This window comes from Perca fluviatilis, chromosome 9, assembly GCF_010015445.1.
Source record: "Perca fluviatilis chromosome 9, GENO_Pfluv_1.0, whole genome shotgun sequence".
NCBI classification, from domain to species: Eukaryota; Metazoa; Chordata; class Actinopteri; order Perciformes; family Percidae; genus Perca; species Perca fluviatilis.
In genome coordinates, this window is record NC_053120.1 from 15,210,789 (window position 1) to 15,236,596 (window position 25,808).

General features: G+C 40.9%; 1 protein-coding gene and 1 long non-coding RNA gene across 6 annotated transcripts in view; one reads left to right on the forward strand and one right to left on the reverse strand.

Moving 5' to 3' along the window:
* Positions 1-3,439: 3,439 nt before the first annotated feature.
* Positions 3,440-9,867, reverse strand: LOC120565367 (interferon-induced protein 44-like). Of its 4 annotated transcripts, XM_039811149.1 has the most exons (10): positions 9,776-9,794; positions 9,450-9,504; positions 8,456-8,619; positions 7,905-8,009; positions 7,320-7,371; positions 6,988-7,183; positions 5,801-5,953; positions 5,107-5,278; positions 4,710-4,810; positions 3,440-3,860 (listed from the first exon to the last, which is right to left on the reverse strand). In XM_039811149.1, exons 2-10 carry the CDS (start codon positions 9,470-9,472, stop codon positions 3,669-3,671), a joined length of 1,158 nt encoding a protein of 385 aa, XP_039667083.1. In that variant the 5' UTR covers positions 9,473-9,504; positions 9,776-9,794; the 3' UTR covers positions 3,440-3,668. The 4 variants fall into 4 exon arrangements, with proteins under 4 accessions (XP_039667083.1, XP_039667086.1, XP_039667085.1 ...); XM_039811152.1 differs by lacking the exon at positions 9,450-9,504 and having other exon boundaries at positions 9,776-9,867; XM_039811151.1 differs by lacking the exon at positions 9,776-9,794 and having other exon boundaries at positions 5,801-5,947; positions 9,450-9,734.
* Positions 9,868-11,344: 1,477 nt separating this feature from the next.
* LOC120565370 overlaps positions 11,345-25,808 on the forward strand; it is a 46,053-nt gene continuing 31,589 nt past the window's right edge. The window contains exon 1 of one of the 2 annotated variants that reach the window (XR_005640228.1): positions 11,345-11,450. This is a non-coding gene — a long non-coding RNA (uncharacterized LOC120565370). Of the gene's footprint in view, positions 11,451-20,582; positions 20,707-25,808 lie in introns of those variants that run through there. The other variant, XR_005640227.1, reaches the window with a different exon arrangement.

The window sequence follows — 25,808 nt, forward strand, 5'->3', positions numbered from 1 at the left end:
ATCACCCCTTTAACAATATATTTCTTGCAATTCAAAGGCGTCAAGTGTCTTTTATTTATCTTGGACTTATATTCATTCTTCTTTTTCTTAGATTGCTTCCTTAAATCATTTGGCATGGTTGGGCTTAGATAGGCCTTGCATGAATTGCCCAGTTAGGACCCACATAAGATCCTTACAGAGCCCACTTTAAGCCCATAGGGGCATTCACGGTTGAATCCTGGTGCAAGCCCACTTTAAAACCCCTTTAGGCAGGTGGGGCCCAAATGGGTCTGACATGAATTACCCAGTTAGGACCCACATAAGACCCTTACAGGTCCCACTTAAAACCCATCTGGGCATCCACGGCTGGCCCCCGTGTGGATCCTGGGTGCAAGCCCATTTTAAACGCCCTTTAAGCAGGTGGGGCCCAAATGGGTCTGTCATGAATTGCCCGGTTAGGACCCACATAAGACCCTTACAGAGCCCATTTAAAGCCCATCTGGGCATCCACGGCTGGATCCTGGGTGTAAACCCACTTTAAACCCCTTAGGGCAGGTGGGGGCCCAAATGGGTCCGACATGAATTACCCAGTTAGGACCCACATAAGACCCTTACAGGTCCCACTTTTAGTATGTCTGGGCTTCCACGGCTTGCCCCAATTTGGATCCCGGTGCGCAAGCCCATAATGGGGCCCACATTTGCCGCCCATGAAGCCCTCATCTGGGCCCCACATGTCATTGTTGAGCATAGAGCAAAACAAGACACAGCCATCTTCTATCCGTAAACAAACCGGGAACTATATTCTCAGACAGGCTTGCTGCGAGCATATCACTCCGCCCAAGTACTATATTCTTCCGCCTGAGAATATAGTTCCCGGTTTGTTTACGGTTAGAAGATGGCTGTGTCTCATGTTACGTTGTTTTTTGTACACGCTGTGACTCTACAAATCACAACATGTAAATAGGAACATGTTGGCGAGCAGTAGGATTACTGCAACCATTCACCTGCCTGTTCTGTTATGGGCTGATGCCGCTGGAGCCGTCAGACAGCTTAACAGCACGCAAGGAGATGAGAAGGGTATGTATCGACTTGTCTAACTCTGGGGCTTACGGTGAATAAGCTAAATTCCCAATAAGTTGGCGTGTTCCTTTAATATAAAAGTATACAAAGTTTAATTGTCACAATTTTCCCTCACCAGATTCAGTGCAGCACATGTGAAAGGTGGTATCACTCTGTCTGTGTCAACATTCCAAAAAGAGACATTCGTAAATTTAAGAATATTCTGTGGATGTGTGCATTCTGTAGGTAAAAACTACAAAATCGTTTGAAATTGTTCCTGTACAAAAACAAATTGTTTACTCTTTTTACGTTGTTTTTTAATGTTTTATGTTGTTTGATCAGTTTGTTCAATCTCCTCCAATGTCTTTGCATAAACACGAGTTCTGTCAAAATGGCTGTTGTCCTGAACATTTTTTCATTGATATAAATCAATGATCATATAGTAATATAAATAAGGTACAATTTGTACAAAAACACAAGTATTGGTGAAAAGAGAGGTTGTGAAAGTTGTCCCCTGTCCTCCTCTACGGAATGATACTGGTTTGATGTCTCTGTCTCACTTTTGGACAAAGCTATTACAAAAAGAATGTTAATTTTAAAATGCAATACCAATTTCAGCTAGTAGGGGTAAAAATAGAGGTTGTGAAAGTTGTCCCCTGTCCTCCTCTACTGAATGACACTGGTTTGATGTCTCTGTCTTGCTGTTGGACAAAGCTATTACAAAGGAATGTTAATTTTGGACGTGCAATACCCATTTCAGCCACTAGGGGTAAAGGGAGGGGTTGTGAAAGTTGTCCGCTGTCCTCCTCTACTGAATGACACTGGTTTGATGTCTCTGTCTCACTCATGGACAAAGCTATTACAAAAGAATGTTAATTTTGGACATGCAATACCCATTTCAGCCACTAGGGGTAAAAATAGAGGTTGTGAAAGTTGTCCCCTGTCCTCCTCTACTGAATGACACTGGTTTGATGTCTCTGTCTCGCTGCTGGACAAAGCTATTACAAAAGAATGTTAATTTTCGACATGCAATACCAATTTCAGCCAGTAGGGGTAAAGGGAGAGGTTGTGAAAGTTGTCCCCTGTCCTCCTCTACTGAATGATACTGGTTTGATGTCTCTGTCTCACTTTTGGACAAAGCTATTAAAAAGCACACCCACTGCGTTTTCCTTAGAAATAAAGAAAAGTGCACTTTCCCCACGGTCCCTTACTCGCTTCTCTGTCAAGAGCGAGCTTTCCGGCGAAACTCACATTGCGGCGGCTTTTGTGAGACAGTGCTTATTCTATAGAGTGAAAATACGGAAAATTAAGATTGTGAAACATTGTTAGCTTTTGCCTTTTAGCAGCAATAGGGTTTAAATTATTTTTAACCAAGTCGTTTAGGAGGTATTGCCATTTGTTGGTGAATGTCTGGCGAATATCGAAAACAAAACTAACTTTACCACGCTTTGAATAGATATGTCAACGTCTGCCGTGAAAAAGGTTGTGTGGCTATATAAATTCATATTCTTTGAGCCTTGTTCGTAGAAGTGTTTCAAGTCACGTTCACCAAACTGTCTTAACTGGGATAAATCAAAATAAATCGTTCATTTCAGTCTAATTAGCGCCACCTGTTCACGATGGAGTGCATGTCTCTTGTGAGATTTGATCCTCGACGCCCCAAATCACGGCTATCTGTTCATTTACACAATTGCTACTACTTTTCAGTAGGCAGTTTCATGTCCTGTAACCGAAAATCAGCAATCGCAAAACAATTAGCAGCTACCCACGTGTCAACAGAGCAGGGCTGTAATGTAAATTTAAGAGTGATTTGAAATAAAGTAACAATAGAAAACGGGTTTCTAAAGTAAATTGATTTATGACTTAGAAGGGAGGCGGTCAAAGAGATGTGACAGTTGAGGAGATGGAGGAGAGAATATTTATCATTATACTGTATATAATGAGGGAATATGTTCACCCGGAGAGTACCTGCGTAAGACCCTGAGGCAGCTGTCATCGTGACAGACGCCAATAAAATCATACAATCTAAAATAAAGTTGTTGAACCTCACAGTAAATTGGCCAGCCATGATGATGATGATGATGATGATTCATATTGTGAACAGAATATTGATTTTGCGAGTTATTTATTTAGTTGATTTCTGTTACATTTGTAAACTTTAAATTAATTCAGATCAAAATGTATTATAGGTCTTGTGTCAAACAGTATATTTTCCCCCTTTGGAGACAGGCAGACTTTCTGTGCAGTAGCCTACATCAGTATTATGACAGGTCAAGGCAAGTATGGGAATGCAGCAATCTTTCTTACACAGCCTACTTGCTGTAATTTTGTCTGTAGAAATTGTTCTTGCATGAAGTCCATTGCCGTTGATATAAAGAACAGATCACACTTGCAAATTAAATATCACAAACTTCTGATTTTATTCTGAATTATACTCTAAATTATATTTGTAAAAACCATTATGAGAAAGTTATTTGACATAACCACTAGGAGTGGCTGAACTCAAAATCCCTCATCTGAGGTTTCTCTTTAACGTTTGACATAAAACAATAAATGGTTATTTAAATGTGAATGATGACTTTCTTAATATTGTTTGAAAGACATATTTGAAAAGCTCAGAAATGAATGTTTTAGTCTATCTTTGGCCCTGTGTGTTGTGGTGTATTGTCCTGGAAATACAGTTCAGCATACTGCAGGATGTGGTCGACCGCACTAAGCAGAAGCACATCAGTGCTCGCATCCAGGTCCAGCTCTGACGAGTAGTTCTTCACCGGGACGATGTAGGAGGTCGACATACCTAACAAAGCTCCAACTTTACTCATCTATAAACACACAAAGACCTGACGTTAAGATTTTCACACCATCAGTAATCACTTCCTTCAGCTGGTTAAGAACAATGTCAAATTGGGTGACATTAGGACAGAAAAAAATATCATCTTAAGCCATTTGTTTTTTTTCCATCTCATACTTTTAGTTTGAAAATAATCCTGAGAGAAATCACAAAATAAAAGGATCTGATGGCTCGTAATTCCTCTTTTTGTTTTTGTAAATGTAAACCAGTCTAGACACATTTCATAGTTACAGACTGTAATTTGTTGTGACCTTACACCCCCAAACTAACTTTAATCTATTCAAATTGAAGGTCATTATAATTTGTCCAATTGTCATATGAATTGGGTATCCAAGCCTTTCTTGGATTTTAATCTGGTAATGTGAACCTAAATAAGCAAAAATAATAAGAAGCACCAAAGCCAACTTTTCCATTTGTCCAACAAAACTGTGGTCACACTTCCTCTCCTGTAGTCTGCATGGTGATCTCACCTTCCTGTATAGTTTGGCTATTTTTGTATTATATGCCACAAGCAGTCTGTATATTTCTGATTCTTCCACTTGTGTATTGTAAAATAACCTGTTTATTTTTTATATCCATATTATAGACCACATAGAAAAGCTGTCCCCTACTGAAATTAAAAAGGTTACACCACACCATAGTAATACATAAAATAAAGTATCTTGTAAATAAAAAATGAATAAATTGCAAATGTTGTATCTATAATATTTTGAGTGCTAATAGGTCTGCATCATGCAATACATTCATGGTTATGTGGGTTGTGCACTTCCTTTTCACTTTAACAGTTCACTTAAACTGCATATGGTTTATTTCAACCTACCATGTCCCGAATGATGCGGCTCTCGTAAACCTTGGTGACATCTTTGGCCGTTTCTGGACAAATTTGGTCTACGTGGGTCAGCAGAGCCACCTGGTGAACACCTAACGGAATACAATGCTGTCATTAAGGTTTCACTGCAATAAAATGTTACCGACAGCACTTTCGTTCAGATGATCTCTAAAGAAATTTTCAAGACCAAAGTTGTGCACATCAGCCCCTCTGCGGAAAAACAAATTCAAAACCATAAAAACTACATTAAGGTAAAAACTACATTAAAGTTAAAACTGACAGAAGTAAAGCTTTGTCAAATGTCGAAGCCCATTTTTTTCTGCTAAGGGACTTTAATCTGTTTGTGACAATGTTTTTGTGTTTGACTGCTTGTTTGAACTTTTCTTACCCAGCTCACTGATGTGCTCTCGGAGTTGCTGGAAGGTGGTGCTAAGTCCTTTGGGGTAGGTCAGGATTTTGGAGGCGTCCACCACAAAGGCCACACAATGGATCTTGTCTTTGAGGCTTGGCTTCTTCACATAGCCCACAGTCTCAGACCTCACTGGCTGATCTGGGCTAAACTGGGAGAGAGAAATTAAGAGATTTATTCAACAAACTCATGTTGTGTGCTAGCAATTAGCACTAAACAAAAAGTATAGCTGAGGCTGATGGGCATGTCATTAGTTGTACAGGTATTTAGTTACAAGTCAAATCAAAGCACTGTATTTAATAATATTTTGACCTGATGATAACACTAGATTAAAAGTAAGTTGATCACCAAATTTCATACAATTTATCTTGAGGGGAACATAATTACATGTACCAAATTTCATGGCAATCCATCCAATAATGGTGGAGACATTTCACTCAAGACCACAAATGTTAACCTCCTGGTTGCGCTAGAGGAAAGGCCAGAGGACCACCAAAGATGCATCATCTGGGAACCATGAGTGTCTGCATAAAATGTGCCAATCCATCTGGTGGTTGGTTAGATATTTCAGTCTGAACCAAAGTGGAGGACCAAACAACCGACAATGCCATCTTTAGAGCAATGCTGCTAGTGTAGCTAAAGACGACAATATTACAATACTGATTCTGCTCACCTTGTGTCCCTCAGGTACATGACCTTTAATGACAGACAGGATGTCATAGAGGGTCAGTCCAGTCATCTCTCCACCCCCCAGGCCCACAATATCGCACAGCACCAGTCCAGTAGGATCCTCTCCCTTCTGACAATGGATGTGGAAGGACTGCAGCTGACACAAACAAGAAGAAAGTTGAAGGGATGGACGCCTAAAGCATGGGAACAGACTATCTGCTGATTGGAGGTTTGCACCACACTGTCTTCTGATGAACAAACTTGAGACATTCTTGTTCAGTGTCTCCATGTTAACCAGGCAAACGCCATTCACTGACAAAGACCATAAGATTGAAAGCTTGAGAAAAGCTAGTAATTGGACATTAAGTAAAGATGTCTTTGTCAAATTTTGAATTTATTTTTTTTGACATAATGTGTTCCAAATAAACTTGAAACTGATCTTGAAGATATTTGTGTCCAATGAGTACAGGCACATATGTAGCTGTTGAACAAAATGGAAATGATTGATAACACTTTGATCACCGACGGCCTTTCACAACGTGGCAGACCTCTAAGAAGGTGAAAGTGGCCTTTTGCTTTTTTTGTGGATGAATTTCTAAGATACCCTCTTGAATACAGTAGGGATTCAGTGTCTTGCTCAAATGCCAGATGAGGTCCACTCTCTTTTCAAAGCCTAACAATGAAATTATCCATCCATCCATCCACCCAGGGTACAAGCGGCCAAAATGGGTTTCCTCAGGAGGGTGGCTGGCATCTCCCTTAGAGATAGGGTGAGAAGCTCAGTCATCTGTGAGGAACTCGGAGTAGAGCCGCTGCGCCTTCGCGTCGAAAGGAGCCAGTTGAGGTGGTTTGGGCATCTGGTAAGGATTCCCCCTGGGCGCCTCCCTAGAGACGTGTTCCAGGCATGTCCAGCTGGGAGGAGGCCTCAGGGAAGACCCAGGACTAGGTGGAGGGACTATATCTCCACCCTGGCCTGGGAATGCCTCGGGCACCCCCAGTCAGAGCTGGTTAATGTGGCTCAAGAAAGGGAAGTTTGGGGTCCCCTGCTGGAGATGCTGCCCTCGCGACCCGACCTCGGATAAGCGTACGATGATGGATGGATGGATGGATGGATGGACAAGGAATTTTAGCTCCCACCAAGAAAATTCCAATAGTTTTAGTGATTTCTCTCTGTTACTGATTCACTTGTACCTTTTTGGTAAAGCTGGTCAAGGAGGAGCCCACCATGGCCCGGTTGGTGACTCTTCCATTGAATACCGACTGGACTGAACTGACGAAGCTGGACTTTCCAGAACCGACAGGGCCCAGGAGGAGAACCCGAGCCTGAGTCACCTCGTGACAGATCGGCCTGTAGGAGCTGATGGTCTTCATCAGGCTCGTCTTTTGCCTGGGTTAGAATTTAGTTGATAGTGTTCAAAATAAGGTTTTCTTTTCACTTTAAATGAGAAGGAATATATTTATTTGACTGCTATGAATTTAAATAATTACAAACTGTCTCAATTGAAGTTCACAGCTTTACTCACTCTTCTGTCCAATCCATGTCTCTCCATTGAGATTCCAACTTCGGCTGAGCTGCTGAGGAGAGTTCAAGAGTTAAGTTTAAGAGTAATTCATATTGTGGATTTGCTATGTTTCACCTCTTCTGAAGAGTAAAATGCATAAAAATAAAGCTCACTATAAAATTACTTGCATTTGTTATTTCAGTTTTTTTTTTTTTTTATTCTGTAGATAAGTGGCAAAACACAGTTATGTCACACCCAGATATTTGCAGGAGCTACAGTGGAGTCTATTAGAACAAAAACATTCTGATGAGACAGGTTGGTTGAGAGATGTGTCCAGCAAATGTCAAAGCAGGCATAATCAAAGTAATGATTTTGTAACATGTAAGAAATCAATTGCCAGTTTTATCATTTTTTGTAACTGAACCATCAAGTTTTCAAGCAGGCATTTACTGTTTGGGAAACTGGAACACAATTGTGTATCCCATTTCCAAACAAACATTATTTTTTACAAGCATCCAAACAAAGGAGAAAACCGATAAAGTACACTTTCAGTGGCAGTGCTGATCATTGACAGTTTTCTTTTTGTAGAACTGTTTAGTAGCTTACCTGGGAATGCAAACAAAGGTCTCTCTGTTGAACTGACATCTGTAACTGTGCTGAGAGCATATTTGGCGCCCGCTGCTGTGCTGATAGCAGGTTTTGCTAAAGTACCTGTAAATATTGGGGGATATGAATTTTATTAGAACAAAAACATTCTGTAAGTCTCTTAGACCAGAGTCACAGATTGGATCAGGGACCTGTCTAGATACTGTCAGAAAACAGGCATCATCCAAGTAATTATTATTATTATTATTATTATTATTATTATTATTATTATAAAAATGTAGGAAATCAATGGACAGTTCTGTAATTCTTTGGAATTGTATCATCTAGTTGAGATGTTACAGCTTTTCTTCTTTGTTTGAATACATTGCTGGTAACTGTATTAACATTGCTGCTATGCAGTGATGCAATGCTTTAGCTGCATTTTCTCAACTTTTAATGATTTCAACTTCTCACACAAAGTTTGCACAACATTTAACACAAGTGTAGACACTGAATACAGACACTAGAGTCTCCTCTGCTCACAATATTCAAGCTTTTTCTTACTAGCTTACCTGGGAATGTAAACAAAGGTTTGTTCTCCACTATCTCTGTTGAACTGACGTCTGTAAGTGTGCTCGGAGCATCTTTGGCACCCGCTGCCATGCTGAAAGCAGGTTTGGCTGAAATAGATGGACCGGAGGGGATGGGTGTGGCAAATATAAAGCCGCTGCCGAAGCTGATGGGGAAACAGTCACATACATCGGAGGGGGGCATAGATAAACCAACGAAGCAGAAATTAACTTGAATGCTCTTGGTTAAAGCACCTAAAATACTAGCTAGCTATATATGTTACCTAAAACAACTGCATTGTTAAAATGGAGAAATCCAAGTCCCAGAGAGTTTTGCGATCCAGCTAATTTAAATAGCTAGTTCACGTTACTGCGTTGTCTGAACTGTTAACTTCATTTAATATTTTATGTGACGTTTTCTTTCGCAAGATGCAAATGTTCCACCAAAACAAGTTCCTTTCTGAGACTATTTTGCAGCCCAAATCGGTTGTAAACCCAGACCTGTGTAACTTATGTATGCGCTGTAGGTCTGGCAATGCGAGACTATCTAGTGAGTAACCTTTTATATTGTTTATATTGGATGATCATAAAAGTAGCTTATTTTCTACACAGACACTGAGATTTTTAATGGAGGTTATAGAAGGAATTCATCTATAAATTTAGATTAACTTTGTGTGACAAATGTAGCTAGCGCCTATACAATCTTACTGACCAACTGAAGCTAACTCAACTTAATGTTCAGACAGCCAGCTAGCTAGCGTTAGTTGATGCTTGCTTTTTAAATATCACACAGACTGGAGTGGCTGCAAGCATTAAAGAAAGTTTACAAGGCTGGGGACCGTCTCCACACAGTCCAAAACGGGTCAAAAGTAACCACAGCAGGTTAGTTATTAAACTATAATCTTAACTGTCACCCTTTTAATGAAACTAAACGTTGCTAACGTTACATATCACCTGTGTAACTTCACGTCGCGTCTAAAATATAACCTAACGTTACCTGCATTTGTTGCGTTTCTCCATAGCCGCTGCATAGACGTGGCGAATAACAACAGCTGACAGACGGGGAAATATAAACAGAAGATTTCATTTCAAAGAAAATGAAACCTAAACTGTCAGACAGAGGCAGGCTGGTGCACGACGGTGTAGCTTGCTCTACAAAAAAACAACAAACATGAACATTTTGCTTTTAACACTAGCTAGCTAGCTAGCACTTGAAGTTTTCTTAATGAGGTTCAATTTAACGAATAAAACTTTAATAATTTAATGTCAAGGGCATTTTCAGTAGCCTAAGCATAAAATACAATAGCCATGCAACAATTCTACCTTTTGTGAAGCTTAATGTGCAGTTTCCTAGTTAGGACCTCCCCTTTACACGTAAGGATAATTGCTACAAGAAAGGGGAGGAAACCAGTATTAGTTTTACAAAGTCATTAATTAGGTACATGGGTCATCCTCAAACTTTAGTACAAATTATGACATGTCAAATGAGTTTACTTAGTCAACATATGCCCTTCATCTAGGCTAACACATTTACACAACAGGGGGTGACAGTTTAAAATACTGCAATTTATAAGTGGAGCATACTGTCATCAGAGAAGGACAACAGGCTGCTCATAGAAAGGGAAAATGTAAAGGTAGGACATCACAGCAGAGGCATGTAGGGTAGGATTTTTAAGAGCAAATATCAGATTCCAAGGTTTCTGATATATCAGAAATATAACTGGTAACTATTTGAGAGCAGGCATGACTGACGGCTCGACTCCTGCACAGGCTGTCATGGTATTCAGATGGATATTACTCATCAAGGCAGTGGGGCCAGCCTTGGTAGTTTAGCAGATTAAATAAAAATAGTAAAATAAAAAAAGTAAATATGAATGCAGAGTATCTGATCTTTGCTTGGGTGAGTGTAGGATTTAACGGCAGCTTCAAGGCACTGTTAGGTCTGGGCTAGAGAGTGGTAGTCTGTCAGAGGGACCAATAGATTCATGACGGCAGAACTTGATACCAACTACAAGGCCTAATGGGTTAACATCTTTTAACATGAGTGCAGGGCTTCAATAGGAATGCTCATCCATCTTTTTTTGTCTTTCACAACACAATTTGATTGAATTGTTATAAAGTTGCATTAATAGTAAAAAAGAAGAAAAAAACATCTCCCTTTCCCTCCCTCTCTTGAAAAATATACAGACATGAGAAACATATGGACATGTATTTAACAAATATTGTTTCTACTCATCTCACAGTATATGTTTATATTGTTTCTACTCATCTTATCCACTAGAGAGAGCTCTAGTCTTGTGTTCGTAGCTGTAGATGCTCACCTACTAGCTGACAGCAGAGGTCAACCTGTGGCCACCCTTTATTCTCTTTTCCTTTACTGGGAGACCCCATAGCCTGACATCCGAAACTTCTACAGTCCAGGAAAATGTGAAGTGACACAAAATCACTCAGTAGCTTTAAATAACTGAATATTCAACTGTAATTGATGGTGGTGATTGCTATTCCCTGGATAAGAACAAGTGTGTGTGTGTGTGTGTGTGTGTGTGTGTCTCTGCAGTGTGTGCATGCATGCATGCGTGTGTTTGCCTGTGCCTATTTGTATTTGTTTCTTTGGCTTGTTTGAGAGATGGTTAGTTTTGCAGCTCTGAATGTGAATGAAAGAAATTAAAGCTTAGCAAAAGTTCACATACACGTTTTCTCCATATATAGGCTATGTATATTTCCCATTTTGTCAGCACAGTCAGAATACTTTTGGTGTTCCTGTTAGTGCTCCCCTTTAGTGTTCACTTCAGCCTGTCTGATTTACCCTCGATCTCTGTTAGTTGAAAATCTTTTGATATTTAACATTAAAACAGATATTTTCTGGGCTCCTCACTGCTGTAATTTCAGTGTTTGTGCCCCACTTCCACCATCATCAAAGCAGCCTCAGATTCAGCTCCAGGTCCAGTGAGCCCTGCAGGAATCCTGCAGCAGATAACATCTATCAGGTCTTCACTTGGTAAGAATCACCCAATTATCTCCATGTTTTTAGCATCACTCTAGACTAAATTGAGGGGAATTAATAATCAGGCTTCATTGGTTCCAGTTGCCAAAGGACATCTATTTTATTATCAATAACAAATAAACTCATATTAATGGTAGTAACCACTAACCTTTCTCATGATAGTGAAGCTGAGAGGAGCATGCTTACTTGGATAAATCCCTTAAAGCTAAATAAACATGAGAAAAAAAGTTTGCAGGTTCTTTTAGGTCAGTCGTCAATCATTCAGTGCTGCTTTATCAGGGCTGTTTTGGCTAACAGCCTATGACTGATCAAGCGTAATAACAGCCCACAACAAGGCTCAGCTATCTTTATGACCTTGTGGCCACGCCAAGCTTTTGCTGTCAGCAAAATAGTTTTTATTTCCCCAGAAAGACTGGGTGTTTGGATATAGACATGAGGGGTAGGTTAGGATATCCAAAACCGGTAGGTGCTTACTTAATGTTCCCAAACAGAAAAATGCAACGTCTGACACATCAATTAAATGTTATAGATGGAGCTGCCTAATTATCTGAAGGCAACACCCAAATCAAAAATACAACCTGCTGCAGCCTTGAGGTCATGACTGGGTGTCATTAAAAGTGACTGTACAGTTGGTGGCTTGACAGCAAACACTATTTTATATGTTATCTGCAAAAACCAAATATATAGTAACTGTGCAAAACAGACCTCATGATTTAACTATCCTGTAACCAGAAAACAGGTGAATACATCTATGTAATATACACTTAATTTACTCCTGTATAAGTATCAGGGCTGTGGCCAGGCAGGCTTTTAGAAATACTGAGGTCATGAGTCCTGCATGTGATATTTATGGATAATAAATGTTTTTTTGCGGCCTGGTTTGGTTAAAAAAGGACTAACTGGTTGTCTTTCGGTTATACTATATGATCATTTCCAGACATGCATGTTAAAAAAGTTATTTTTAATGTACATGCAAGCATAGAAGTGGATAGCAGACACCTTTTAAGAAGAGTTAATGGTGATGTAAGCTAGACAGTGTAAATTAATCAAATATGCCATCTGTGGTGAACATTTTCCTTAAACCCTACCAAAAAAACATTACATAGAAACATAATTATATGGCCATATATGCCATATAATCTTACATACAGGGATGATTTATTGATGGTTGACACCTTTAAATCAGCTCCTCATCATCATTATCTGGGGCTGTGAGTTTAGGGAGTTCAGACAGATCCAGTTCTGACTCAGCTGATATCTGTGGAGTGGAGAGCTGCACATGGGAGGAGGGGGTGAGCCGTCTAAACAGGGAGCTATGCTGACTATGTAGTCGTGTGACACAGCAGTCTGTTTTATAGGTAACACCGCACACCCACTCCACATTAGGTGACACACAACGTCTCTCTCTCTCTCTCTCTCTCTCTCTCTCTCTCTCTCTCTCTCTCTCTCTCTCTCTCTCTCTCTCTCTCTCTCTCTCTCTCTCTCTCTGTGTCAGCAGCCTTGTAACTCAAAGTGCAGTGAGGGTTAAAGCACTGCAGTGATCTGGGTGAAACAGGTTGGAGTTGAGGAGAGGACAAGGACAAAAACAGCTCATTAAAATGTTTTTTGCTTTTGCAGTCAGTATGAAAGTCAGACATTGATTTAGCATTCGTGAAAATAAGAAAACTTTGTGCTTTTCATTTTATATATTTAGATGGAGGATGAAATTAACATACACAGTTTAATAATCTGTATCTCGAAAAAGTAGAAGATATTATGCCTTTTTTTCATGATTGTTTAGCTTTTTATCCACCTCAAAAAAACAAGTAAACATTGCTTCTCCCCTTGAATGAATGAATCCTGTGGGTCAATCACTAACAAGATGGGAGCTGGTTATATAGCAGTAAACTTTTAAATAATGGCTGTAGGTGTCCCATCAGGTCAACCACTGTAATCTTTTTAAATGTCAGAAGTCAGTGAAAAAACATCTAATGTTTGGATTTTAATTTTAAAATATTGCTCCCCCAATAGTCAAGGAAGTGGACCACTGCATTTTCTAAGACTAGATAGATATATGTGTCATTGTTTTTTAAATTAGATTTTCTTTGTGGGATTTTAGGCCTATTCAAATTTGGTTCAATGTCTTCTTCAGTGCTAAAAACACACCAGAACAAACTACTGTTTTCAAATTTAGTCACAAGTTATATCCTTTATAATTATGCACAGTACCGCCATTTGGCCAAAAAGTGATAATATTGACCAAAAGCTATTATAAGCCGTTGTAGTAAAGTCCAACATATTTGTTTTGAGTTTTTATATTTTTATTACTGGAACACTGAAGTTTGGCACATATAGCAAATGGTCTTGGCTCTTTTTAAATTGTTTTTTAATAAGTCTATTTTACTCAGATTTACTTTTCTGCTGAACTCTCCCACTGTATCTCTGTGAATGTGATAATGTGAGGTTTGAGTTTTGACAGCTACAGGATGGACAGGACATGATGTTCTGTACCGACAGCTAGGGCTGGGCAATATATTGTTATTACATCGACATTGATATATGAGGCTAGATATCGTCTTAAATTTTGGATATTGTAATATTGTGATATGACATAAGTGTTGTCTTTTTTCTGGTTTTAAAGGCTACATTACATTAAAGTGATGTAATTTTCTGAACTTACCAGACTGTTCTAGCTGTTCTATTATTCGCCTTTACCCACTTAGTCATTATATCCACATAATTAATGATTATTTATCAAAACTCTCATTGTGTAAATATTTTGTTAAAGCACCACTAGTCACCCCTACTATATCGCCGCAATACAGACATTGATGTATTTGGTCAAGAATATCGTGATATTTGATTTTCTCCATATCGCCGAGCCCTACCGACAGCCTCTGATCATGCAGTGTCATGTATAGACAGCAGCCGGTGACAGACAATCACTTCATCTTAGTATGAAGTGTAAACTGGGTTATCTCGTTTGTTTATTTGAATGGAGAGAGTATAGCTTAATCTAGAAATCATGTTTTGGAAAATGGGATTGTAAGCCTGTGTGTAAGCCAGTTTGGGTTAAAAAAAAAAGAACTGCATCATTCTCTGTTCTTCTTTATCAACAACTACCACTGTGCCCTTGAGCAAAGCTGCCTGTAAATGTGATGTTCCTCTTTGTAAGGTTGTTAGAGGCAAAAAAGGAGTGGGGAAATACAAACTTGATTGACTTTGCGTGGTCAAGTTTATTCAGCAAGCAGTTAGATTTATTGGCATCTCTCACTAATGAGCTTCAAGTACTGATGGACCATTGCGATAACCTGCATAAAATGAACAGTTAGTTGATCTATACAGATTGGCATTCCCCACCATAATGTTTATTTGAGGCACTTCTCATAAACTGAGCACAGTTTTAGTTTCGTGGATTTCTTTACAGTCATTCCCATTTTTAAGAATGAATAACTCAAAGGTAAATTGTCCCCCGAGGGGCACTGCAGGTACAAGCGTGACTATGTGTTCGGCTTGCTGCATGTTTTACTGCAGACCTGGTTGCTGCTCTGCAACTCCATGTCTGGAGGGAACTATTTGTAAAATTCATATTTAGTTTTTCAGTTTGTCCTGTCAAGTAAACCTGTGTTACATAATAGAAGATATCCAGCATATACAGTATTTTTTCTCTTCGATCCAGTACTGTCTGTTCTGTTGCAGTGGCAGTGAATTATTTGGTGTATTTTGATGGCTTCTACTCTATGTACTGCTGCAGATTATTTACATGGCTGTCACTCAGGGTGATCCATTTTACAACATTTGTGTCACAGTAATTGAATCCACCTCAGTTGGTGGCTTAGTGTGGGCTTTGTGATCGAAAGGTCTCAGGTACAATTCTTCACTGTCAAAGTGTCCTTAAGCAAAACACAGAAACTCTCCCTGCTTGCTTTGAGTGAAAACATCAGTTAAAGGCACTGTGACCCTCCTCCACTGCTAGAATGGGTAATGGGTAAACATTACTGTGCTGTTTTCCCTGCAAGTTACATGTAGTCTTGTATGTAGAAGGTGCATATTTAAAGGGAAAATCTGCCCTTAGATCATCTTCCACTGGAATTTATATCAAATATGTAATAATCTCCATTTTTATTGTATCCACCTTCTCTCACCTTGTCTTTTTTTACTTCAGATATTTTGACAACCAGCCAGGTAATAATGCCTAACTTTGTGATCAGTTGAGGCTGTTTACACTCAGTAATCTGTTGAGATCTCTTTATTACAGGGGATTGTTTGATTACATGTTATTTTGTTTATTTTTACACTTCACATTTGCGGTAACTTGCAGAAATTGCTATTTAAATGTAACTATCATTATCAGTTCTCCCCTGTCTGCTTATGGGTAGAGAATTCAAATGGCCGGGTGTGATGAGACACTTAATGATGTTGAAATGTATTTTGACAGGAAGTTCTTGATGATGTCACTTGACTGTCTCTGGGTTGTTGTGGTCTCTGTCTCAGACAGACAGCTGCGCATGACTCACCTTGAAACGCCCAGTGTGTTATTAGTCGATACCTGGTGGTGGCCACAATGGACAAAAATATTTCTTACACCTATCTTGGTTAGACAAATAGTTACAATCACAGATGGCCATGGCAAAGATGATCAGTGTTTGTCTAGTAAACATGTAGCTGGTGATCCTGTAGTTCAAAAGGTGGAGCAATGCTGCAAGGGTTAGAGATCTGATTTCTACTAGTGCAACCAGTGACAACAGCTGTGTGCTGAATGTGACAAAAGCATCCACAAGTTATAGAAAATGTGGAATGTTGACTGGAATTTGTGTAGCTGAGCAGTGTGTTATGTAAAAATTGTAGAAAGAAATCATTTTTCATTTTGATTTTAGCATTTTTACCAAAAAGCTTTGCAACTTTTAAAATATTGATTGAAACTTTATGTCCACTACTTTATTTTGACCCATTTATTCTCTTTGAAGCAAGAAAGTTAAGTGATTTTGTCTGAAATCTGGAGAGATCGCCTTGGACCAAAGACTATTTGGTAGTGATATAGATAATATTGATCATACGTAAAGTCCAACATATAGGACTATTATGATTGATATTGAACAACTTGGAAGTCTTGAAAAGTTGCACCAGGCACCAGTATTTCAGGCAATGGATTCATATACTGTCCAATGATGCATCCTCCCTATCTTGAACAGTACATATGCATATATATTTACATATCATACATATTTTGCACATATTTTACATACTCAAATGCTTAGCACTGCTCCTCCTAAGCATGCTAATATACAACTGTTACAGTGGGTAAGCATCGTAAAGTGGAAAATGAATAATTATTGGCACACGTTTTAACCAATTATTTAGCTGATGCTTTTACCCAGAAATGACTGCAATTGCATGAAAAGCTTTTATTCTTGAAGCCGCCCTTTACTAGAAATATGATTAGCTTATTGTCACTTCACTTGGACGTTTGACCTGCACTGTGCAGAATACCAACCCGTTCTTACTCCAAACGTAAAATACGGACCCTTGGGCAGTGGCTGTCAGCATCAGATATGACAAAAAAAGCACCCTTCATTGTGTGTGTAGAACTCACCGGACAGAGCAGCAGCTACGCGGCGCTTGAAGATGACGTAGTATTAAGAGCGACAACGGTAGCGAGTAGTATGAAAGGCCGAAATTACGCGTAGGGAGGGTGGTTGGGGTGGTGGATGGGTCAAACAACACAGGACTTTCACCCCGGAGACCGGGGTTCATTTCCGCGTGTCACTTTTCCTAAACCCAACTGTCGCTGTCTTCTTTTCCTAAAACCAACTGCCCCGTTCTTGTCCCGCGTGTCACGGAAATGTACCTTTTATAAGCCCACACACAATCTTTTCCCTAACCTATCTGCGTCAAAAGTGACGCCAATAGTCCCGACCAAGCGCGTTTAGATAATGCGCATTTAGAGATCACGCTAAAGGAGACTTTTAGTGTCAAAGGCACCTGACCAAGCTTCCGTATTTTACGCGATGGGAGTGAGAATGTGTTGAGAATACACACACTAGGCTGTTTTCACATTCATTTGCTTAAATCTGAGTTCAAGACATGTATGTTCAAGCACAATTTTGTGACATCACAACTAGTTTGATAGCCAATTATGGTCCAATATGCAATTTTTAAGAATTTTTAACAGGTTGACTGAACTTTTTTGTGGAAAAAAGATAAGACATATTATTTAAACAAGATTTTGTCTGGAGCACTACCATAAGCCAATATTATTGCGGTCAAAGTCAGTGCCAGTGCCAGAGTGGCTGACTATATTCCTACAGCCAAATAAGGATGACGCTTGCAATAAAAGGACAAACATGTAGAAATAAAAAGAATCAACGTGACTCTAGAACAGAAAGGCCTTACACTTTAAATAAGTGATGCTGGTCGATGACACTGTCAGATGCTGTGTTGGCCATCATGCTCTGCGAATCTGCCTCCACCTCACACAGACTGTGAACAAGTCTGAATTAGTCAAGCTATCGAATGTTTCCCTGTCACCAGAGCTGCTTGTTTGTGCATGGTACATTGGCATGGGATCCTACAGTATCACTTTCATAAACAACTTTTGTAATGTATTTATTTTCAGAGATAATCTATATGAGTAAAGCCAAAGATAACTGGACAAGAAAGGATTTTTCGATAGCAGGGGTGTGCCTCTATTTCACTGTCTGCGCCAACTTCCTCATGGAGCAAAATATGGTACAAAATGGCATTTTTAAAATAGTAATCTACAAGTTTTTCTATTCTCCTTTTTTGGTGCCTGTTGCGTCTCTGCACTGCCTTAATCTTATAGTGCACTTCCCTACTTGATACTTTAACACACTGTACTGAAAACAGAAGATACAAAGGCACATCTTTGGTTCAAGAGTTCCATCAGTCTTTCATCTCAGCTGGCTGAGCTGTTGCTTTGCGTCAGATCTCACCACTGACAGTCTCTAATCCCTCTGGCCAGCAGCCTGAAGGAGGAAACATTGTTCAGCCTCACACTGTGTTTACATCTCCAGCCGCCTCCAGGTGAACTCAGCCTGCGGCTCGGAGGAAAAGCAAGACTCTGCAGTTTTGCTAAGAAATACCAAACCATCCAACTTTATTTAGAATATCAACAGCTGTCAGTAAATATCGGACGTTAACCCTCACTTCTATTTTCTCTCTGTTTAGCCTCTAGACAAGGTAGTTTTTCAAACTACACCCGTGAAAAACGTGTCTCTGATTTGGTCCATTTAGGCCTGAAAGGGTTCTGCAGCAGAGTATCCTTGTGATTTTGTTTATGTTGATACTTTGTGGTGTGTGGCAATATATGCTAAGTTTCTTTCTGTCAGGGTACTCTACAGGGAGTAAGGAGCATGAGAAGGATTCTTTATCTTGTATCTATGTTTTTGTCTATCTTTTTTCTCTCATGCACACACACACACACACACACACACACACACACACACACACACACACACACACACACACACACACACACACACTTCTCATCACACTTTTATTTTCTCTCTGGCTTTGCTTCTCATATTCTGCACTCTCTCCAACTGCCAAAACACACTAACCTATGACCTTCTCGTGAATGTCTATGAAAAACAGTGCTGCTAACAGTGTTTACAAAATGAACATTTAAAAAATCTGGATTTTACACATTCAAACTATCTCAAGGTGATGAAATGTTAATTTTGTTTTAGCAGTGCATAATCATGGAGTTGTGAGTTAAGTTTGTAATGAAACCTCTGTAAATGGGAATTACGAGGGGAAAAAAGGAGGGAAAGAGAACATAGGAAAGGAAAGTAAAGGAGATGAAGAAGTAAGGGACAAAAATAAATTAAAATAGGCGAGGAAAAGAAAAACAGGACAGGCAATGAGATGAGAATAAACTAGAGTATGGGAGGAGGAGGTGAAGTGAGAAGAGGAAGGGGGCAGGAACCGGTCTGAACCAGCGTAGGCCGACTCTCCGGGCTTTATACCCCTCCTAACTCCCCTCCCTCTTCCTCATCCTCCTCGTCTTTCCTCTGACTCAGACTGGCTGAACTTTTTATTTTGGCGCTCCATCATGCGCTTGTTGACGCCACAATTTGGATACACATTCCCGGGACGCGTAAGAGGATCCACAGCGTCAGAGTGTGGGCAGGGACAGTGGTGGTGATGTCTGGACGTTCAGGACTTACAGTGACGGGCCGGTGTTCCCCTACACATTACATAAAGATTCAGGAGGTGACCTGTGAGAGCCAAATTTAGTGTATTGATTATCAGGCGGACATGCTTGACATTAGTGAACACACATATATTTCTGGTTTGTTTCCATGTTACAGTGGGTGTAACCATAAGGCAACTATTAAGTCTATACGCTGTAGATCTTGTATCTTTTTTCAGTATTACTGCATATGATGATGTCTTCACTTATTCTACTTTCATAACATGTAATGATCTGACAACCTTGCCTCAAACATTTTACATTTTAGGTGAAATTATGGATTTAAAGACGCTCAGGGCCCGATGTACGTACATAATTAGGCGCACTTTACGCTTCCCCTCCCATCTCTTTATGGGAAACTACCAACTTTCCCCTTGACCCTCCCGTGAATGCATATGCATGACACAGAAAAGCGCAATTTGCCATTTTCAGTTCCCGCGGCAGGCAGTCTGCGCTTTTACCTCAGTGCGGCCTGTTTGTACATACCTCGCCATGCTTTTACGCACACGTTGCAAAACAAATACACCTGAAGTGGGCACAAAAGCGTTAGTACATCTGGCCCTGAGTCTGTTAAAATCTTGGATGATGGTGGGGAGAGGAGAAGAAAAAGCTGATGAAGATGATTATGTATTTAATAATTGGCATAGGGTGTATATGCAATCATGATTGGTTTGGGAGTGGTGTCAGGAAAAAGGGACATAAACATTCTGGTTTAGTGATTTGTTAAGAGTTGGAAAAGTATTGATCATTTTTTAATGAATCATGGCAAGAATATAGCAAAGACTTGAAAAGAAATATTAGGCGTGTGTGAGGGACCTCGTGGTTGGACTACCATTTGGGCTTTTTTTTTATTAGGTGAGAGCTGTTACAAAACCTTCATAAGAGAGGGGCAGCAAGGTCAGGGGCAGTAGTGTCTCTGTCTCTGGGACGAGCCCAATGTGATGTTAGGTGCGGTCACAGAGCTCATCCGAACTGGCACTATTTCTGGACTCAGCCAGCTGCCGAGTCCTAAACTTACTTTCCTGGACCAGTTAATGCTGGCTGCTGTCTTCACAGGTCAGACATCTTCTATATATATTTAATCTCCTGTAGCACTTTGGGATTGATTTTTTTTCAATGAAAAGTGCTCTACAAATAAAATGTATTATTATTATTATTATTATTATTATTATTATTATTACACTTACATTCATATCTTCACTCATCAGAGCAAACATGGAATCACTGTGCACCACAGCCAATTCTATTTTAGGGGTTGGAGTTCGACAGATGCTGTAAACAAGTTTGATACCGTTTTTTAGATGAATTTCAGCCATTTCAGATATGGTGGTCTTTGACATTACATTAATCACTTTTTGTGTCAGTGTTTTCATTCAGAAAACTTGTTATGAAATGAAATTCCTCAATCTAAGGCCGAAAAAATGACAAAGTTATAGTGTCCTGTGATTCAAGAGGCATTTCTACCTTGAAAGGACGTCTAGGAAAACAGAAATTGAAGTTGTGAGATGATTGGTGAAATTGAAAAGAAGAAAAACAAATTTGCTACACAAATTTATATTATTATTTTTAATAATGGTTGATTTGACCTCTTTGTGCCTTGAACGTGTCAAGGGGCTCCAACTTGATTTGTGGGTCTCCAGCCCACAGGGGTGAATGCTCTCATTGGATGTCTGAAGCAGGGGAGGAGGAGGTGCTGGAGATCAGAGTCCTGACCTCTGACCTCACCCCATAACGCTGCCAGGAGCCTCACTACATGCAGAGCAGCCATCCATCCACTGCACTGTGAGATAGTAACTGCTCTGTGCTCACTTACTGCTTTTATTATGCGTGACCAAAGGCAGCTGTATACAGCTGGGACAGCCCAAAGCTGCTGAGCTAAATGCAATAAGATCACCACATTACTTTCTTCCTATTGTAGGAAGAAGTCCAGGTTTGTTTCACAGCACTAGGAGGAAAACATAAAGGTGCTATTTATAGAATTTAAAACATCAATAATTCCTGCCAAATTATTTGTGATACCTTGCTATAATTTTAATAAAGAAACAGTGCACACCACTGGTCACCTTTACTGCTCACCAGTAGTTTTGCTAGCTTTAATGTTTTGCAAGATCAAAACCACATTTCCCATAAGCCCCATTATTCTCTGCCCACCCTTTTCTTTGAAGAGGATGAACACTTTTGGATGGCATTCATTACAATGAAATTTGCTCACCGGGTGCATATGTAGAAAAGGATTTTCAGGATTTCTCTGGCTTCTGCATTTTTGGGCCCATAGGGAATGCACATTAAATTCCTTCTCTGGCTGAGCTAGCTTTACATTTGTATTGTAACCTAATGGATCAAATTGTGATCATACAAAGAATAATTTCAGATTGTTTGTGACGCTCTGGGAGCTTGCTTCCTTCTGTTTTGGTCTGTTAAGCAATCCATTAGATTTCCCCACCAAATTTAACCTGGAGGGTAGATGTCTGAGGCACTTGATGCTGCCAAGTTCTTCAGTGATGGTCTTGTTTGTTCATGGTAATACTACTACTGTTTCAAAATGTATGTGGTTGAGATTAATTGAATTTAAAATGTGGCACATAGCTCTTTCAATATGCCATGACCAAACTGAGTCAGACCAAGCTTGAGAAGCAGGTTTGTGCAAATTGGTAGTTCAAAACTCCAAACTGACCATGAGACAGCGGAAATGAAAACTCTCTGATGTCCCTCAGCGATGACCGTCAAGGTACCTTTGAGTAAGGGTGAAGCTCAGTTGCAAACAGTAGAAAGGTTAGTTTAGGTTTGAATGTGTGAAAGCATAAGAAGCAAGGTGTTGCCATGAAAGAGCTCAGTGGATAACTAGTGGTTGAAAAAAGCCCAAATCCTGAATGAGTGTGAATGAATGATCTAAATCTACAGGACCTCCTCATTTATTGGAAAAAACATGCATTATAATCCAAGTAAAACATACTTGGCAAAATTCCTCCATCTGACACAGCTGAAAATCAGTTCCACCTGGACCGAGGTGAGGCAGTTCTACTTAGATTTTCCATTGCATAACTCTCCAGCTGCATTTTATTTGTTCCTCTGAAGGCATGGCCATTCACTTTACAGTGAATGTCTCTGCAGATGTATCTATTGAAAGCATTTTTTTTGCTTGCTGTATTCTGCCAGTGGAAATGTTTGTAAAAATTGATTTTTTTCCCCCCTCTATTTTAAGCTGCCTAACTTTAAAAGAAACCTTCTAGTATAAATTGGTCAAAACAGTGGGTTTCATTAGATATACTTTGCTTTCCTACATAGCATTGAAGTAAAGCTACAGGAAGAAGGCCTACAGAATGTGTAAATACTATGTAAATTCACTACCAGGTGACTTTTTTTAACAGCAAAAGAAACACGTTTTTCTTCTCAGAGGTCTTAGCAAAACATTCAGTATAATAAAAAAAAATCTTACAAACAGAAAGAGTCAACAACCTTTGAAGTTGAATCTCTATCCTCTGATCACAAGAGGACCACTTGCAATCAGATTACAAATGTTCTGTTTGCATTTAACTGAAGCCTTAAAGTTCAACACCACCTCCACCTGTTTGTTGTTAGCCACAACCAATGTGCGAACCTCTTTGTTGCATTTTTTATTTTGGCTTGTTTAAGCTGCACAATTATAAGTGAACCAGAGCTTGTAAAGTCCATCCATCCCTCTTCTTCCACTTATCCGGTGTCGGGTCGCGGGGGGAGCAGCTCCAGCAGGGGACCCCAAACTTCCCTTTCCCGAGCCACATTAACCAGCTCTGACTGGGGGATCCCAAGGCGTTCCCAGGCCAGGTTGGAGATATAATCCCTCCACCTAGTCCTGGGTCTTCCCCGAGGCCTCCTCCCAGCTTGACGTGCCTGGAACACCTCCCTAAGGAGGCGCCCAGGGGGCATCCTTACCAGATGCCCGAACCACCTCAACTGGCTCCTTTCGACGCGAAGGAGCAGCGGCTCTACTCCGAGCTCCTCACGGATGACTGAGCTTCTCACCCTGTCTCTAAGGGAGACGCCAGCCACCCTCCTGAGGAAACCCATTTTGGCCGCTTGTACCCTGGATCTCGTTCTTTCGGTCATGACCCAGCCTTCATGACCATAGGTAAGGGTAGGAACAAACACTGACCGGTAGATCGAGAGCTTTGCCTTCTGGCTCAGCTCTCTTTTCGTCACAACGGTGCGATGTAATACCGCACCCGCTGCACCGATTCTCCGACCAATCTCCCGCTCCATTGTCCCCTCACTCGCGAACAAAACCCCAAGGTACTTGAACTCCTTCACTTGGGGTAAGGACTCATTCCCTACCTGGAGAAGGCATCCATCGGTTTCCTGCTGAGAACCATGGCCTCAGATTTAGAGGTGCTCATCCCAGCCGCTTCACACTCGGCTGCGAACCGATCCAGTGAGTGCTGAAGGTCGCAGGCCGATGATGCCATCAGGACCACATCATCTGCAAAGAGCAGCGATGAGATCCCCAGCCCACCGAACTGCAACCCCTCCCCACCCCGACTACGCCTTGATATCCTGTCCATAAATATTACAAACAGGATTGGTGACAAAGCGCAGCCCTGGCGGAGGCCAACCCTCACCTGAAACGAGTCCGATTTACTGCCGAGAACCTGGACACAGCTCTCACTTTGGTCGTACAGAGATCGGATGGCCCTGAGAAGAGACCCCCTCACCCCATACTCCCGCAGCACCTCCCACAGTATCTCCCGGGGGACCCGGTCATACGCCTTCTCCAGATCCACAAAACACGTGTAGACTGGTTGGGCATACTCCCAGGCTCCCTCCAGGATCCTTGCGAGAGTAAAGAGCTGGTCCGTTGTTCCACAACCAGGACGGATTCCGCATTGTTCCTCTTCCACCCGAGGTTCGACTATCGGCCAAACCCTCCTTTCCAGCACCTTGGAGTAGACTTTACCAGGGAGGCTGAGAAGTGTGATACCCCTGTAATTGGCACACACCCTCTGGTCCCCCTTTTTAAAAAGGGGAACCACCACCCCAGTCTGCCACTCCTTTGGCACTGTTCCAGACTTCCACGCAATGTTGAAGAGACGTGTCAACCAGGACAGCCCCTCCACACCCAGAGCCTTGAGCATTTCTGGACGGATCTCATCAATCCCTGGGGCTTTGCCACCGTGTAGTTGTTTGACTACATCAGTGACTTCCGCCTGGGAAATCGACGATACGACGTATTAGTCGGATTCAGGAGTTCCTCAAAGTGCTCCTTCCACCGCCCTATTACCTCCTCAGTTGAGGTCAACAATGTCCTTCCTTACTGTACACAGCTTGGATGGTTCCCCGCTTCCCCCTCCTGAGGTGGCGAACAGTTTTCCAGAAGCACTTTGGTGCCGACCGAAAGTCGTTCTCCATGTCTTCTCCAAACTTCTCCCACACCCGCTGCTTTGCCTCTTTCACGGCAGAGGCTGCAGCCCTTCGGGCCCTTCGGTACCCTGCAACTGCCTCTGGAGTCCTCTGGGATAACATATCCCGGAAAGACTCCTTCTTCAGTCGGACGGCTTCCCTGATCACCGGTGTCCACCATGGTGTTCGTGGGTTACCACCCCTTGAGGCACCTAAGACCCTAAGACCACAGCTCCTCGCCGCAGCTTCAGCAATGGAAACTTTGAACATTGTCCACTCAGGTTCAATGCCCCCAGCCTCCACAGGGATGCACGAAAGAGCTTGTAAAGACTCAAAGACTCACAAGCACCCATTTGTCTCTCTTTTCACAAGGACAGACAAATAAACTAAATAAGGCTGTCCCAACATGCCTGATGTGAACAGACTATCAGACCATAAAATATGCACAGTATTGCACTGCAGTCCCAAAGAACAGGGCGCACAGACACACTCGAGTCTCTGTCCGGCTCTCAGCTGTGCTTCTTTACTCTAAACACTGCAGTAAGTCTTGAGTTAAACAGCTGTGCAAGTGACCTGTCAGTTCAGCTTACTGCAACAAGTGCACATGCACACATGTAACAAATGTATATGTTGAGCCTCTTAGGGAAGCTTGTTTAAATAATCACAATCTCATTCCATTGATTATCGATTATATACATCTGCTTTACGCTCTTACAGTGCATGTCAAAAGGTCTACAGTATAATGGAGAAATGCAGAAATTGTTAATTAAATATGTTAAAATTGT

Bases quoted from the DNA above. Each gene is read 5' to 3' on its own strand.
- LOC120565367 (XM_039811149.1), bottom strand. From the start codon at position 9,472: ATGGAGAAACGCAACAAATGCAG. The intron at 8,010-8,455 runs GTAAGCTAGTAA...CAATATTTACAG, and splicing joins ACCTTTGTTTACATTCCCAG to GTACTTTAGCAAAACCTGCT. The intron at 4,811-5,106 runs GTAAGAAAAGTT...GTATTCCGTTAG, and splicing joins AGAGCACATCAGTGAGCTGG to GTGTTCACCAGGTGGCTCTG.